The sequence below is a fragment of the Neopelma chrysocephalum genome, unplaced genomic scaffold, assembly GCF_003984885.1.
Source record: "Neopelma chrysocephalum unplaced genomic scaffold, ASM398488v2 Primary Assembly neopelma1_116, whole genome shotgun sequence".
In the NCBI taxonomy this organism is placed as follows: Eukaryota; Metazoa; Chordata; class Aves; order Passeriformes; family Pipridae; genus Neopelma; species Neopelma chrysocephalum.
In genome coordinates, this window is record NW_020897778.1 from 398,737 (window position 1) to 416,321 (window position 17,585).

The following is a 17,585-nucleotide window of genomic DNA, read 5'->3' on the forward strand; positions in this document are numbered from 1 at the left end:
AGGGGAACCGGACAACAAAGTATTTGTTGATCTCCAAGAGAGGAATGTTCCTGTCTCTTGCCCAAAACTACCAGGTTAGAGTTGCAATAAGGTTAGAGGGGAAACAGAGCAGTAACTTCTGTTTTTCTAAGCACGTGTTAATGCCCAGTGAGCACAGTGGCTCCAGAAGACATGCAAACAACATGAAGTGGTTTATGGAGGTAGAAGACATAAACCTGCGAGGGCTGGGCAGGCCTCAGGCAGGCAAGAGGAGGTTTAAGCCCAGCACTGGGCTATGAGATGTCACTCTTGCTGCTTTCTCCCATCTTCTGTGTTTTAGTTTGTTAATATCAGTGCAACTTCCTATAAATTTGTGTGTGCACTGCTATTTCTGTTACCTTTTGTAAGCATGCTTTGGAGGTCCTGCAGCCAATTCTTGCTTTAGAACAGTGTAAGAGGCTTGAAAGCAGTTATTGCTGCATCAAAAATATTCCTCTATATGACATGGTTTATTTCAGTTTTATAAATACTGATGGCTCATTCTTCCCCCCCTCAAAAAAACCAAACAACTCATTCACTAGATTCTCTAGGAATACTTTTATAAAAATAAAATTTACATTGATTATCTCCACAAGACCACATCATTGTTTATAAAACTCAGTTAACTTTAGTATTAAAAAATACTTTAGTAAGATCTGATATAATTAAAACATTTTAGTCATTGAATCCCAGGCTCATCCTTACAACATTTATTTTTACAAGTGTAAGCCAGGAGAAGGAAACTAGTGTTCATGTGGTTTCCATCCTTCAAAGAAAAAAGTCATTATAACAGCATAAAGAAAATACCCAACTAGGATAATGAATGTGCAGCCCACTGGCCCAATGTAGAACCAGGATGCAAGGAAGTAGATCATCAGCAAAGTAATGAGAGTCCTGTAGCTGGCCAAAAACCTCAGACTGATCCTTGGTCCCCAGTTCTGGCTCGTTCTGTCCCTCACCATGGGACTGTACCTGATTTTCTGTACGAGGTGGGGGTTGATGAGATGATAGCGACAAAGTCTGCCAACAAAATCTTCCCTGGAGCAAAGCACTTCCATCTGATCAGCAAACTGAGGTAAGAAACATTAAGACATTAGTGCTGTAATGCAACTACTGTCATAAAGTAACTGTAACTAATTTATTTAACCTATTTTATTTATAGGATGAGGACTATAGGAAATAGGGGGCATCAAAATGCACTTTAAACAGCAGAACTGCTTTAGTGCAGACTTGGCCTTGTGTTTGTCATACCTATAGGAAGGAAAGGATTTGCTTTTCCTGTTTGAGAAACATTCATTCTGAATGATACTCCACTGTTCATCAACCATGAAGAATACTTCAATAAATAACACTTTAAATGTTTTGTGGAGGAAAAGCAGAACTACAGGTACAGAGGCAGGCCTGGTACTGTTAGGAAATACCCATCTAGACCACAAAAAAGGAGATGGAGGAAGAAGAAAGTGTTATGTGTGTGCACGTGCAGTGAAGAACTCAAATTTGCGAGGGAAAACACAGAAGGAGGCAGTGCTGTCCCTACCCTTTCGTTCAGCACCGAGGACAAGCGGAACAGGAGGCGGACAAGGGTGGCGTTCTCGTAGCTGCGGATGGGCTGGAGCTCAGCATCTCCCTGGTACTGCACCTCAAACCGACGCAGCCCATTTATGATCTAGGAGGGGGAAAAGAAACACCTTATCTTGTACTTCCCATCTGAAACACCTTTAAGCTGGCACGTCTCTCACCCCCAAGTAAGTTGCATTTTTTTTCATTGCAGAAGGGCAACTTGTGTTTTCAAGAGCAGCTGAGGGGGGGATATGGAATGTTTTTTCTCTCACCTGGTACCTGCCAAGGGGTGTGAGAATGAGGCCGTTCTCGCTTTGAATGCAGTCTGGAAGTTGTTTTTTTCCATTCTCGTCTTGAGCTGTCCCACACTTCATCATCATCTGGGTCAGTTGGGCTTCGCTCAGCTACTCAAGAATAACACAGTTCTAAAGCAGGTGTTTCATCTACCCCCTGTTTCATTTATTTCTCACTTCACAAACTCATTAGCACTGGAAGTCCTTGAAAGCCAGCTCAGATACCAAGAACTGCTTAATAGCACCTTGGTTAGACATTAAAAGGAGATAAAAGTCTCCAGGTTAACCCAAGAAAGGTGTTCTGGTTTGTACGTCCCTTAGCTCTCGAGTACCAAACAGCTGTCTCCTAGGTCAGTTCTGTGTAAGGGAGTGTGGCTGCAGAGAAATTCATCTGTTCTCTTAACTGTTCATCCATAGCTGCAGTTATTTGTTCAACTTTTACAGCTCTACATTTAGAAGACACTGGACTGTTTTTAAACATGAGGACAGGCCCAAGTAAAGGGACAGGTTTGGTATAAACTATACAGTCCAAAAGAGTGGCCACTTGAAACAAAGCAGGCTTGATATTTAGAAATTCAGAGGAGCTAATACAGGGTTTTGAGGTGGCCAGGTGAAGTCAAGAGTCTAGAAGACTTTAACAACACAATTTGCCAGCAGAGCCTCTGGGTGGCTTTGTGACTCCACAAAGAACAAGAAACACAGAAATACATTTGAGGAATCCTGACTCTTGTTCACACTGTACAAGTTCTTAGAAAGATGTTACATACCTTAAAGATTTGGCACAAGTATTCCAGTGCCTTCTCTAAATATTCATCTGTTTTTTTGATGCTGTCTTGCCCAATTTCATCAAGGTCATTGCCTGTGTAGGAACCATTCATGTCAGATGGTGTAAATCTAAACCATGAAAAGAAGGACTGGGTAGCCATTGTCTCTGCAGAATGGTCTGATATGGATTTTGCTGTCTGTTGTGCCTGACAAATTAACTGAGCCAGTTTTAACACCTAAAACAAACAAACAAACAAAACCAAAACAAAATTGTGTGGGACTGAGCATCAATACAGAGATAAAACTGTACCTTGATAGCTGGCAGTGAGAGCAATCCCAGCAAATTCACTCTCTTAGCTCATATGGACTTGTGCTGACTATTAGTTGCATTTCCCACAGGGAGAAGGTAGTTCTTTGATGTTGAAGCATTTTAAAACCCAAGTGCTGCTTAGGTTTCCTCCTGCTATTTTTATCTGACTTGCTGATAGGTTCTGATCAATAGAGTGAATCAGAAGTTCACAGTAAGAATGTTTGAGAGGAACTACCCACCATATGCTAGTCCAATGCAGCAAGCTGTTACATTGACTTCTTATTTAGCAAAGAGCAAGGAGATTTTTACAGCTGTGCTGGACTGAAACCCCTCAGGTTCCAGAAGTCACTGTGAGCAAACCAAATTATACAGTAATGCAGGGTGTGAAGTTTTCCACTCCTAACTTCTCATGACATGGATGCTCAGCACTGAGAAAACACCTGTCCATGTAGAAAGGTAGGTGACAAGAAGCTTGTTGCTTACCAAATTCCTGACTTCTGTGCCAAACATCTGTTTATACTGGAAGTCCTGTCCTTCCAGGCTGTAAACATGACTCTTCACCTTAAATGAGGCATCTGTAACAGCTGGAGACCGTGATGACAAAAAACTCCCACCAAGTGTGGGGCTCATAAAAAGTCGGTGCTGACGGTGGGGAATAACAAGTTCTGGCTCCAGGAATAACTGTTCTCCTGGAATTTGAGATAAGCAGTGAAGATGGTTACATAATACTGTTTTTGCCTGGGGAAAGTCTAGCTGTCTTAAAGCTGCTTTTAGATAGACAGATGGTTCTAGGGGAAAAGAGGCCTTAATTACCCTTTTTTATTTCGTTCTCTCTGCCCACAGGAAAAAATGTCAGAGTGCATTTAGTGCAGACCATACAGGCAGCATTTTAAGCCTGTAACATTTTTCAGCAAAGGCAGTGGAGAATCATGACATTTCAGACACTGATACTTGTCAAATCTTGCCTCTCCCCAATTTACTCTATCCTAATTATCCTGAAGTGCATGCATGACTAGCTGATTAGCTCTTTTGCTAAGTATAGAGACCTTCAGAGAGATAAGAAGTTTTAATCCTGAGGTAAATAATCAAGTAAGACAAGTGTAAGAAAAACTGCCTATTGTAATTGTGTTCTTTAAGGAACAAATGTGGAATCAAATCTAAATGATGGTGGTTAGAAAAGGACTACAGACATTCAAACCAATATGACAAACATTAGGGAAGACACATAGACTTTTGAATGGCAAAATAGCATTCAAAATGAGAGAGAAGCCTATTCACCTCAGTGCTTCTGAGGTAAGATGTAGCTATTGTGAAGAAAGACTAAGACAGGACTGAGACAGCATAAGATGTCAAAATATCCTTTTACCTTTCAGGATCATTTCAGCTAGGTTGGGCTGAGCAAAGACCTTAGCTACTCGGAACACCATGAGGGCATTTTTGGGGCTGACCAAGTCTGTTCGAAGAGCTCTGTTCAGAAATCCTACAAACAGCTTGGTGTACATGAGTAGGTTTTCTTGAATGAAGGCAGCCCTGTCAAAGTGAGTACAGGATTTGTGAGTACAGCTATTTAAATAACTGTTATTTTGTCTTCTGCCAAACGAGCCATTAAGGGAATGTTTTACTCTGTCTCTGGAAAGATGGTCAATTTGCACTGAGACAAAAGAATACTCTCAAAGCAAAAACTTGCGTTCTAAAAAGTCATCTCTACTCTTGTACAGGAAATTAATTCAGGCTGATGGATAGTTTTTGAAACACTGCTGTTTTACTCAGGATCTGCATAACCTTGAGGCTGGCTCAGATTCCTCACAGCTGCTTTCCTCCTTACCATTTCTCCGACACGCTGCGAGGCAAAGGCTCCGCGCTCTGCGGCGACTTTTCAGGAGCGTATCTCCAAGGCTGCAAGTAGCTCAGCCACATCTCAAGAACCTAAGCAAAATCACACATAAAACCACAGGAGTATCAATACTTTTTTGGAAGGGAAGACAAGAAAGGGATTTTTGTTTGTTTCTTTTAAAATTAGTGACTATTACCTTACTGACACCTAAAAGTTTTTAGGAATAAATCTTTCTCTTGTAATCTGAGAACCTTTGAAAAAGAACTGGAAAAAGTGTATGTTCTTAGGACCAACCTGGATCTTCTGTAATGCCCAAATGAGATGGCACTGAAACAGCTACTACAAAAAAACCCCTTAGTTGTGGCTACATTTAAGGTGCATTTAACAGCCCTGATAGTGTTCACTGAACCTACTGAAGGAAGTGAACAAGATGCTACATTAATATAATTTCAGCTCTCGTCTTCTGCACAGATGTACCCACCACCCTGAGGAAACAGCAGGGTCCTGCCTGCACTGAAGTCAAGACTAGATTTGCCATGGCCACTGTAAATATTTCTTCTCACATTCTGCCTTACACATGCACCTCAAACACTGCAATACAGCTTATTTTAAATCCAGTGAGCAAGATGTAGCCCTGTTACATTCTGCACTTTTAAACTTCTACATTAATTAGGAAGAATCAGGGCAGGATATATTTCTTTTCCTGCTTGCAGGAGGTAGTATTTGCAGTATCTATTGCAAATGAGTATCATATTACTTTTGTTTATGACCTACTGTATTAGATTAGATACATTCATATAGGTCCTAATTTCTTAGCATCTATTTTAAGAGTAACACCTACTTTTTTTTGCCCAATCAACAGCCATTTTCACTGTCAGGAAAATCAGCCACCAATTTGTAGTAATTCTCACCAAGATCTATTCAACTTCCTTCTTATGCCTAATTGGTACTCTTTGTCTAATATTAAATGTGTATCTTAGATAAAGAATTCCACTGCTCTAGAAAAGAGAGATTTAGAGACCAATAGGTGCTAAATGGCAATAACTAATAACCAGTTCTGTTAAGTACAGACTTAAAAAGGGAAGCAGGTAGGTACATACTGCTCTGAAAGAGGCATCCAGAGGCCAGTGGCCAAAACAGTGTTGTAGAAAGATGTAAAGCTTCTCCTGGACAAACCGAGGAATTACAACCCTGCAAACAGATTCAAAGACAGTCACATGTACAAACCAGCAGCAAATTTTAAAAACAAAACAACCTAACCTACCAACAACCCAACACATTACCACAACTGCAAATACAGAAATGACTGATCAAAACTTGTTCTTTCTTAACTGAGGCTACTTCTGGCCACTGAGTTTCAACTCAAATTCATAAACAGCAGATACTAAACTAACCTTGGCAAGAATCCTCTGGTAGCATTTCTTTTCTCTGACTTGTGCCAGGATATAGACAAGTGTGTCATAGCTGCTGCTGAGGCTGCCCCCCCGTGAGAGTGAGAAATATAATCCATTACTTTTGTACTTTTAATAATGTATTTCTGTATCTAAAGATCAAAACAACTCATCCTCTTGGTGAAAGCTGAGCTTTTCAGGGAGAAGCCCTATACGTTTCAGAGACAGGCTGCTCATGTACCTACCTTTTAAACTCCTCCAGTGGACTGGCTGTGTGGGAGTGGGCTGAAGGGGAGAGGGGCTCTGGTTTCAGGCTGTTGCTGAAAGCATGCAGGTGTTTCACAAGCAGTCTTACCACTAGCACATGCTCTTCAGTGGGCTTAAATGACTCCTAGATTCAAAGCAAAAGAGAAGAAACTAATAAGTGTCATATGCTAAATGTCCATGAAATAATTCAGGAAAATTATATTCTCAGCTCAAAACACAAGAAATGCTCTCTTCCTTCTAGGTTCTTCACCATAGTTTGGTGCCACCTGACTTTGGGCAGGCTTGCTCCCCAGGACAAGCTGTATCAATCTTCTGCCATCAGTTCACTAAGAAACAGCAACATATTTTGATTGTAAGAAAAGGTATCTACAGTACTCTAATGCACTGAATTTTGGGCTAGAATTAAAGAACAGAATAACTTGTAGATTTCAACTTACCCCTTTCTGAAAAAAGAATATTCAGCCTTTCATTATGGTTATAAGTTCATTGCTGCAGACAGCACAGCAGGTCCTTTGTTTATGCTCAGGGCTGGCTTTACTGACTTCTCCTTCCTCTGCCTTATAAGAGAGAATAATCCTAGACAGAGTAATGGTAAGAATAAGAACTGCTTGGAGTCCTGTGTGATCCTGTTGGTTCTAGCATCCTTAGGGCTGGGAGTAGCACAAGGAGTGAGGGTGAGCCACAGTGATGTTATTAGGGAATGAGTGAGTGTATGGCAGAGCAGGGAGGTGAATGAGGTCAAACAGAGCTGGTTCTGCGTGTCCAGCACCAGAGCTGGTCTGCTGCTGAACCTGGGGACTAAGCACAAACTCCTTTGCTACTGTGATCTGCTTTAAGAGTAGTGAACTGATTTCAATCCACCACTGAAGGCAGATTTTGAGGTAGCTATTTGTATTTTAAGTTTCACAGAAGTTGAGAAGAAACAAAAGTTACAGCTGCAGTATAATGGGAAGTCCTGGGAGAGTGTATCAGACAATGGCTGCAAGATGTTTCCAGGATGGCAGGTGCAGCCATGCTAAGGTAAGACACTGAATGTAACTCTAAGGGACTGGCAGACATTTTTATACAAAAAGCTTCCACTTCTTAAATCCATTCAACAGTATTTCCAGTGCTGGGGGCAGGGAGGGGTCTGTGTGTGTCTATGTCATTTCTCTGCAATGCCTGGGGCAAAGCAGATGAGTTTTTACAGTCTCTTAAGACTTTTAATACACTGTGAGGTTCACTCCAGGAGAAGATTCAAGGCTTGATGATAGAGGCAGCCAGATCTGAGACTCTTCTATGAGAAGGACAAATGGATACTAGTCCTAATGAAGGCTGGTCTTGTGGTTCTGACAGCTCCTGCTTGTGTTGGCATGTTTTCTACAGTCCTGAGGAGAGTTTATGTCAGAGGGTACAGCTCTGAGGGGTTACATCCTAGGAATTTGGATCAGGATATAGGCCTTCAAAGGGTGTATTTAAAAAAATCTTATGCTCCACTTGAAGGCACCTTTTGAATTTACAAAACCACCGCTATTTCAATACATCCTTTTGAGTGATGTCAGTAGTTTTTCCCCTTAGCAATTCTCATAATTTCCTCTTAGCCTGGATCAGCACCATTATGAACATCACTGGTTTAAAAACTGTTTTTCCCCACAAGTGTTTTTGTTGTCCACCCCTATCTTACAGGATGGCTGTATGCCATTCTTAGTTCTTAACACAGTAATTAGGTAAACATAACAAAGAGATTTCAAGTAGTATGTTCTGTGTTCCTTTCTAAGCAGTACTTTGAGATATCACAGCACTTAATGAAAAAAAAAAGAAAAAAGGATTAAAGAGCAGGGAAATGCAATGTAGTGCTAAAGAGCTTTATAGTATATAAGCTTAGCCCTCCCCATTCCCAAAATGAAGACCCAATGAGTAAAGGCTGAAGTAGGGAAAGAGGAATCAGCAATCTGTTCCAACAGGAATGTTTTTGCATGCACATTTCCTGAACAATCTGCAAATGTACCACTCGTGCTTTTGCAAAAGTGGACAGCCAGGTTCACATTGCCACTACAAATTTAGTATTATCCAAAGACATTTCCTTGGCTAAAAAGCCCTAGATGTTACCTACCTTAATTTGGGTGACAACCATGCAAATTCTGATCTTTTCTTCCATGCAAGGTTTGCTTTAATGAGGGGCAGAAATCTGCCATTGATGAAGAAACATCAGCATAGCTGATAAGTATTTCTAAACTGTATTACAAGAATGCATCTCTAGAAACAGAGTTCCCAATTAGTCCTCATAATATGCTACATTTTAAATATTTTCTCCATGGCCTTTGCTAATATCTCCTGGTAGCTGTTTCACTGAAAAGTTTAGTAAATCTCAGTGCAGTGATCTCAATCAAGCTGTCACACTGCTGGCAGAAAAAGCTGCTGTACAGCCAGCACCAATACACTTCGCAGATTATATGATGGAACAAGATTTTTAATAAGGAAACAAAATGAAAAGATGATAATACTTGGTATGCGTGGAGGGCCTGGTAGCTGGATTGGGCAGGACTACCGTGGTGTTTACTGGAGATACTGAGTCGGTAGTGGAGAACCTCCAGCTGAGACAACAGAAACAAAAAGGAAGGGGGGAGGGAAAAAAGGAGAGAAGAGAGCAAGAGAAAAAAAAAGTGAGAATGAGCCCAAGGAAGAAGGGTGGGGGGAAAAAATGAACATCACGAATACAGTCAGGGACAACATATCACAGTAACAACTGCAGCCACAGTATCCTCTTCTTTTTGGTGGTCAGTAGATTGATTCCACAGTATTTCATCCCCTTTGTCAACTTGGAAATACAAATGGGAAGAGGTGTCAGAAAAGTGGCTGTTCTCTGCTACCCTCAGAGCAAGCACTGGTAGGAGATATGGAGCTTTTGCCATATAAACTCCCATTTCAGAAGTTAACTGCACTGCAGCAACACACTGTTGCAGTGTGCATTTGTAAGAAATGAAGTAAAACAGTGCAATATTCTGCAGCCTTTTTTAAAGTCTATTTTGAAAACTTCCTGTGCTGCTGGTTTGTATACGGGGGAGAAACTCAGTTTGAAGTTTCCAGTTCAGAGAAACCCTCTGTGTTCTCTCTACTTAAAGGCCATTTGGAAGGGGTTCAGGTCTTGCGAATTTTCTCAAAAGAGGGAATTACTTTCACTGTTAGGGAAACATCCCATGTATAAAAAGGCAAAAGACACACCTAACACAGTGTTATGTGCTGATGCAAAAGACACATTGCCATAACACTGAAGTGTCTGCAAGCCTCAGCCAGATCCCTTCCGGAATAAGCAGGTAAAGAGTATTTTTTTGACAATGTGATGAAGAGGATACTGTAGCAACAGTGACACACATGTATGAAATCAATGAAAAAAACATAAAACAAAAAATGTACACTACACAAATCCCAATGACTACTGTCAGGCATCTAAACTAACTCTCCAGATCACACCTCTGCTGTCTTTAAACAGCCTCTACTCAACCTCCTGCAGTGTCAGTTTGGCATCTTTTGGTTTTACACTCTTAAGAGTGGTAGGATTGTTATTGCAACACCTCAGGCAGGTTCTCTGCTTCATTATTGACTCCCCTGCCACAGGAATCTGCGAGACCCTGTAGTCCAAGGGGGGTTCCACATGCAGTGCTGGGGGCTGAGCACCTGGCATTGGAAGGTCAGGAAGCATCACATAAAGTTTTGTCAAACTACTTTTTCTAAGGGTTTATTGTGATTACAGCAGAAGGGGATAGGAAAAGAGATGCTGCACACTTGGACTCTGGATCATCAGAGAAGGAAAAAGCAAACAGACAATAGAATTGGGAAATAGTGGAATTAAAGGGGGAAACAGTGACACTCAGCACAGCAAATTGCTTCAACCTCAGGTTCACAGCAGACCCAGAAAGAATTCAAAGTTGTAACACAGTATATCTTGTCAAAAGAAATTATTTACTATTTGTTCCCATGCCATTGCCTTCTACTTGTAATGGGAAGTCTACAATGCCATTAACAAGGTTTAAGGAAAAATCTATGATTCTACTTCACAGGAAAATTACTTATCTGGGATCTGTCTTGGCCCATCAAAGCAAACAAATCTGGCTGCTGGACAAAGAAAGAGCAAGTTCTGCAGAACCTCATCCCACCTTCCAATACAGGTATGTAGCCATTTCACATCACTGATGGTCAAACAGGTCTAGATCCAGGGATGAAGAGTCACTAATTACCCCTCCTTTCACACACACAGAAGGTTAAATGGGATCAAATGAACCTGCATAATTATTAATAATTTTATGAATGAGTTTAGGGTGATCTTGGGTTTCAAGTCAAGGCCTTTAACACTTGTGTTATAATAAAACTTACATTTCTGGATATTCTACTCTTCACTTGAGGAACTGTGAGGCAGACTGTTCTCCTTCAGCCCACCCTGAGACCAATCTAAAAAGCTTAGTTTAAATATCACAGGCTTATGAACAGCCCTGTCCCCAGCTGATCTGGCACCTTTCCTCAGTCCTGCAGATCCTTCATCCATGTATGGATGTCATGGGGAATTCCAGTCCCCCGTTCCAATGTTCTACCCCCTAAAGAGTGAAGACTTCCTATTTTACATGTTTATGATTACTTCCCATCAAAGATGAAACTAAAGTAACATTAGGGAGTTATGGCCTCAAGCTGTGGCTCAACACACCTTGTGGAGGATCCTGAAGTGCTGATTTCAGAGAACTGTAAGCTCTACCTAGACCCTACTCCACCATAACGTGGAGTCATTGTCTGCAACTGCTGCTCCCTAGTGCTAGAAGAGAGTATCTGAAATACAGAGGGTGAACAGAGGAGAGAAGTTTAAAGCAATCATCATTTCTGGCCTAAGCACAGCGCTTGATGCACAGAGACTGGACAGACAGACAGACCAAAGGTACTTCAAGCAAAGCCTTTCCATCACAGGTGCACAGCCATGCTGCTGGGAGTCCCAAGTGGAGACTTTGCAACATTACTGAGTTTGCATTTTGACCTCAAGAGTAAAAGACAAAACCCATCACACTTCAGCTCTCCAATGTTTTTCCCTAGCAAAATACAGATGTGTTTTATTTCATATCCTGTGGAGTGAAGGATTAGAATTTCTCAGTCAATCAACTCTCATGTTGCTCTTTCACACAGGAATAAATCCTGAGTAGCTTTTATATTTCTCTCCCCTTCCATGAAAGTCCCACTGTGACCCAGAGGGAATTCAGAGGATCAACATTTTCTCCTTCAAATTCCCTTTACATTTATAATGCTTTGATCTTGGCCTCCCCAACACTTACTTCTTACATGCAGTAGTTTGTTACTGAACAGGCCACCACAAACTGCTTATAATAGTGTATTATCTGTGCAAGAGCTTGTCAGATATTCTGAACTCTGTAGCTGTAGAACTGCTTCTGACACCGTTATGGTGAAAAGCATATTTTGGAATAAGAAACAACAAAAGTGGCTTCTTTGCTTAACACTGAAGGACAGTTTAGTAAGTTGTTTTTTTTTTTAAATTTGGATTTATGCTAAAAAACGGTTACAGATCTCAGAAATTACTAATTGGTATTTCAGTAACAGTTGCTATCTCTGCTGGAAATCAATTTTAGATATTTTTAGCAGCCATGTTGCCCCAGTGACATTTAACACAATGGTTTTATAGTGGTATATTCTCCACCATTAGTACTTTGATTATTGGTGTTCAGATTGTTGTGACCATCCCACAAACTCATCTTGTACAAAAAAAACAACCAAACAAAAACCAACACAACTTCTGCAATGAAGGCAAATCTGAATGACACACTTATTCACAACATTCTTCATAAGTGGATTAGCAATTCTGACACACTCACGTAGATATTCTGGTAAGTTATTTCTTTCCTTTGGACCAACATACAAAAAAAAATTCTCCACAGAACAGGAGATTCACCTCAAGATAAGAGTTTAACCACCAGGTGATGTTCATGAATAAAGTACAAACTATTACCTTGACGTGAGGGGACTGCATTTTCTGATACATTTCCAGTGAATAATGATGAAGCCACATTTCAACAAAGATCTGCAAAACAAGTATTTTCTCAGCTAGGGAAAAAGAAATAATCCAGGACTGCCAGTCACAAGATAGGCATAAGGAAGACCATAGTATGTAATTTGAAAATTAAGCTGGTAAATGGACAGGCACCTATTCAGAGATGCTTCAGGTTATCATGTCAATGACTTGGATGGCAAACCCTTGCACCTGCCAGGCATCAATTAGTCAGTTCAGCAACATGATAGGAACTTGTTTCAGAACAACTAAGTCCAGATTTTCCTTTCCCTTCCCTCGATGGTGAGCAGAACCAACTTCTCTGTGCTCAACCTTTGCATAAATTGATGTGAGATCAAAAAAAGAGAAACATCAAGTGTAGAAACCTTATGAGAAAAAATTACTCAAAATTACTTGAGATCAGTAATTAGAAACTCAGTCTAAAAAAAAGATAGTAAGTGCCTTTCCAAGCTACAACTTGACTGTTTTACAGTGGTTCTTTGTTTCATTAACAGAAAGCAACAGCTGTGCTGCTCAATTCCAAAAACAAGCTAAAGCAAAACGGAATTAACTGTCTCTGGTTTAAAAAGAAGAGGTCCCTCAGTCAGCAGCAAGAAATCCAGCTTACCTGAAGCAGTGTTTCTGATCTCCAGATCTCCTGGGAAGCCGGGTCAGCATTCACAGAGGGCTGGTGAGCAATGTGGCGTTTCAGCAGGCTGGTGTGGTGCATGCCATAGGAAGAGAAGGGCACTGCTGGAGACCTGCCAGGAAAAATGAATGGAAATACTCAAGTCAGTAGGCCTCAGTGCAGGAGAATGTATCACTGCTTTTAATCACCAGCCTGTAAACTGGAAAACAGTCTTTTAAACTGCCTTGTTGATTACACGTTTCAAAATCCTGCAGCTTACTGTAATTACTAATTACTTTAACTATTAACTAAAACACTAGGTCACTATTGCATTTTGTAATTATATAATAAGTACATGCATATCTAAGTGTGGAGGTGCTTTCTACTTCGTAGAGATCTTGCTCAGTCAGCCATATTTCGTATGCCCTGCTCCCACAATTTGCCTCTGGCACTGCAGTCATTACCTGGGAGTTGGGGAAGGGATGGCTCCCCCGGGATTTGAAGAAGGTGGAGGAAGGACACTTCCTTCTGTGGGCAGGAAACACTTCAGGTACGTGTCCACCAGGATGAAATAAGCACTGTTGGAAGGGCTGACGTGGTGGGTGACAGGTGAGTTCTGTAACAGAGACACAGGGAATGCTGGGGGTTACACACTGTGGCCTGGCCAGGGCTGGGAAGTGATGCTGCACAGCCAGACACACTCAGCAGGAATAAGCAGGAGCCCTGCTGAAGGTCTGATCTGACACAGGTGGAGGAAACCCACTTGGAATCCACTGCCTGCTCCTTGTTGGTTGGACAGACTGCTTACTGGTGTATCTAAGGTGGGTGTTTTGTTTATTATCTTGGATCATCAACTGAACCAAAGCAGTAACAAATTCCAAAAGAACTGATAAAACTGCTGTTAATTTATCTACAAGCACCTCAGGAAGCTCTTGTAGCATTGTGAAGAAAGGCTAATACTCTTTTAAGGGAAAAATTGCAACAAGTACTTACCTTCTGTGTAATCAAACTAATTGCAAAGTAAAACATGTAATATTCAAATGGATCTGGAAGAACAGAGTCAAGGATCAGATAATAAAAAACAGGCACAACTGTTAGATATTGGGGGATGCTAAACAGTCATTAAGTTTTTATTTTGTCAATACTAAATTACCTTGCTAACAGCAAATTCAGCTTTGCTTTCTGGCTTTCCAGCTGACTCAAACTTTGGCAATTGAGGTGTTCTCTGTGTGACAACGTGTGTTTGCATCACTCTTTGCGCATTTGACTATCTCAAACTGAAACCAGCACAGCTACAGCTACAGCGCTTCCAACAAGTCTGCTGGCTGCAAAGTGAACATGCCCTTTTCCTATCACATTGCATAAACTATGACTAGTAACAAAAACAAAAATTGTGAAATACAGGCTCTACTGAAAACACTAGGAATTTTGTTGTTGATTTGACTGAGGCCAGAAATTCCCCCAACAAGGGTTTATAAGAAGAGGACAAATTTATTTTTCATCGTTATCTAAATATTTCTGACCAGCCCAAACTCTTTAGCACAACCATGATTTACCACACACACATAGTAAATATACAACAGAAACACTCATGATCTTTCAATTTTAGATATTTAAACAGAAGTAAATATCCAACAGTTAAAAGGATACTAAGAGCCAAATTCAAACCTAAACCACCAGATGAAGGAAACTGGACTTTGTTGTGGTATAAAGAACATTCTGGCAAAACTTGCTCTTGTATTGAAGCCTTCACAGGGCCCTGAAAGACAGAGTAATGAAATATTAATCTGGCTACTCAGCATATTGCAGAGTATGTTTTTAGATAGTGAGGCTCTGCATTCCAGCATTCTGGGATGATCTCTACATTCAGCTCAGTGGGATTTTATTGCATTGCAGTAGTTCCTTCTGCAAATGCAAAGTCTTTAGAGAACTCTCAACCTTCTCATTGAAAAGAATATTCAGTATTTTTTTAATTTAAATTCAGTATATTTTTAAAAAACCTTCACCATGACTTTTCCAGTTGGAGTGGGAGCAGCAGAGGACTGGTGTTTGGCTGATGGTTTTGTCTTGGTAACTGAGCTGGGGACCAGCAATTACCATCTACTTAAATGATGTTTCCTTTTGTGAAAGACTGTAGAACTACCTGAATCAATCCCCAGATAGCATGCAGCTGCTAGCAGTGGAAGAAACATAGTGAAACAACTCTGCAGATGAACATCTTTCTTTGAAATGTGATACTTCACATCCAGGATGGCAGTGAGACTTCAAACCCGTGGGTACAAAGCGTAGCCAGGGAAGTCACTGCTCTGTGACGAGCTTGGAAAACTATTTTCAGTCCTGCAACTACTGGTAACCACACGACTTTCTCTGGGGACAGGGTAAGAATCACAATGCACCTCAAATATCCAGCTGCTGACAACCACAATCTCAAACAGAGTGTATGGCTGGGAACTCTCCTCCTCCAGAGGAGGAAAGGAAACAGGTCTACTCTAACTCTGGAGCACTCAGGCTACACTGTGGCCTATATTGAACCACGGGCATGCAAAGTTTCAACAGCTGCAACAACAACCACAAACTGTTCAGTTACTCACTGGAAGATAAGAGACTGGGAAATCATATCTGTACTCTTCTGCTTGGAGTTTGTAAACCAGCTTCATCATTGGGCCACTGCAAACAAGCATCAGAGAGAAAACCCACGGTGAGTACCCTCTCCTGTTTCACTTCTGTGAATTATGGACAGTGGAAAAAAGGTCAAACACTGGTTATTTGTTCACTGATTCATTTTTTAATCTGTGCTGAAATGAATGAGTTTACCTGGGATCCAGGAAATCCAAAGCCACAGAGTATTCGTTAGGATTTGTTCTTCCTTGCAAACAGCGAAGATTCCAGCCCACGATGATGCCATCCAGGCTACCAAAAATGCTCTCCACCAGCCACGGGAAGATGCCATGTAGTTCCTTTAGGGAAAACAGACACAAGGAGTTAATGTGCACGATCCCTCACAGGGACAATCTCTGCTGCACATACCAGAATGCACAAAGATACTGTCTGCCAGCTATTTATGACTGTTTCCAGACTGTCACTGGGCAGAGCTTCCATTCAAAACACTGCATTGTAATATGGCAATTATGGGAGATCTATCCTGACCTCTGATCCTACTGAATTTGCTGTGATGCTCCTCAGCACCACATGCAGTTATTTGTTACATTTTAAAAACTAGTTTCCCTCCTAAACTGAGGTTGAAAGGTATTAATGAAGTGCAGTCAACTGAAACAATCTTTCAATGGCTAGAAAAGGTTTTTAACTCTTGGAAACACTGGATTCCACTGTTCTAAAAACTCAGAATTACAGAGCCAATGAGGTTGGAAAAGACCTCTGAGATCATCGAGTCCAAGCTGTGACCCAACACCACCGTGTCAACTAGACCAGGGCACTCAGTGCCACGTCCAGTCTTTCCTTCAACACCTCCAGAGACGGTGACTCCACCACTGCCCTGGGAAGCCCGTTCCGAATAGATTCCAGTTTATCTTGATAAGAGAAACAGGGACAAAGAAAATAGCAACATGACAAAAATAAATCCCCCTGAAACCTGCCGGGCAGGGAGGTCCTGAGAAGGCAGCGGCCGCTCACCTTGGCGGGGAGTTCCTCGATGACGGTCTCCAGGTCGTGGCACCGCTGTGCAAACGGTTTGTTTACACAGTCCGCTTTCAGCGTGGCCTGTTACAAATCACGAGGGAAACTCGATCAGAACGGACAACGCTTACCGTGGCCATGGCGTAAAACAAAAACAAAGCCCCGCCTGCGCCGCTCCTCCGGTATCCTTTCAGCCGACACCCGAACCCACCGCCCGGCCCGCGGGACCGCACAGGGGTACCGGACACCGCGCGGCTGCCCGCCCGCCCCCGGCACACGTACCAGCAGGAAGCTGGGCTGCTGCAGGTGCGGTCCGGCCATTCCTCCTCCTCCTCCAGTCCCGCCGCGGCCGCAGCGGGATCGGGATCGGGATCGGGACTGGGATCGGGATGGAGCCCCGCCGCCTCCTGCTCTCGGCGCCCGCGCGCCCCTTTTGCGTCACGGCGCAGGCAGGTGACGTCACTGCGCGGTTGCCATGGTGACGGGTCCGCGTCCTGTCCCCAACATGGCCGCGCTGAGCGCCCCGGGCTCAGCCCCTTCGTAGAGTCACAGAATGTGCCGAGTTGGGAGGGACCCACCAGGATCATCGAGTCCAAGTCCTGGCCCCGCGCCGGACACCCCAAGAATCCCACCATGTTCCTGAGAGCGTTGTCCAAATGCCTCTTGAACTCCGTCAGGCTCGGTACTGTGATCGCTGCCCTGGGGAACCTGTTCAGTGCCCAACCACCCTCTGGGTGAAAAACCTGTTCCTCATATCCAGCCTAAACCTCCCCCGACTCAGCTTCATGCAGATTCCTCTAGTCCTGTCAGTAGTCACCAGAGTGAAGAGATCTGTACCTGCCCCTCCACTGCCCCTCGGGAGGATGTTGA

The 17,585-nt window shown here is 42.3% G+C and overlaps 1 protein-coding gene and 1 long non-coding RNA gene across 4 annotated transcripts; one reads left to right on the forward strand and one right to left on the reverse strand.

Annotated features, from left to right (window-relative positions):
- Positions 1–557: 557 nt before the first annotated feature.
- Positions 558–17,132, reverse strand: SMPD4 (sphingomyelin phosphodiesterase 4). 3 transcript variants are annotated; one of them, XM_027696828.1, is made up of 19 exons: positions 16,998–17,125; positions 16,713–16,799; positions 15,897–16,039; positions 15,674–15,749; positions 14,733–14,841; positions 14,076–14,128; positions 13,547–13,698; positions 13,083–13,215; positions 12,416–12,487; positions 8,922–9,011; positions 6,417–6,562; positions 5,881–5,971; positions 4,772–4,872; positions 4,313–4,476; positions 3,430–3,635; positions 2,639–2,872; positions 1,851–1,982; positions 1,556–1,684; positions 558–1,088 (listed from the first exon to the last, which is right to left on the reverse strand). In XM_027696828.1, exons 1-19 carry the CDS (start codon positions 17,034–17,036, stop codon positions 762–764), a joined length of 2,484 nt encoding a protein of 827 aa, XP_027552629.1. In that variant the 5' UTR covers positions 17,037–17,125; the 3' UTR covers positions 558–761. The 3 variants fall into 3 exon arrangements, with proteins under 3 accessions (XP_027552629.1, XP_027552630.1, XP_027552632.1); XM_027696831.1 differs by lacking the exon at positions 558–1,088 and adding an exon at positions 1,186–1,363 and having other exon boundaries at positions 1,511–1,684; positions 16,998–17,132; XM_027696829.1 differs by lacking the exon at positions 8,922–9,011 and having other exon boundaries at positions 762–1,088; positions 16,998–17,124.
- On the forward strand, positions 7,114–13,114 carry LOC113974040. The gene is made up of 3 exons (XR_003536417.1): positions 7,114–7,458; positions 10,476–10,583; positions 12,970–13,114. It is a non-coding gene; the product is annotated as an uncharacterized LOC113974040 (long non-coding RNA).
- Positions 17,133–17,585: the final 453 nt, after the last annotated feature.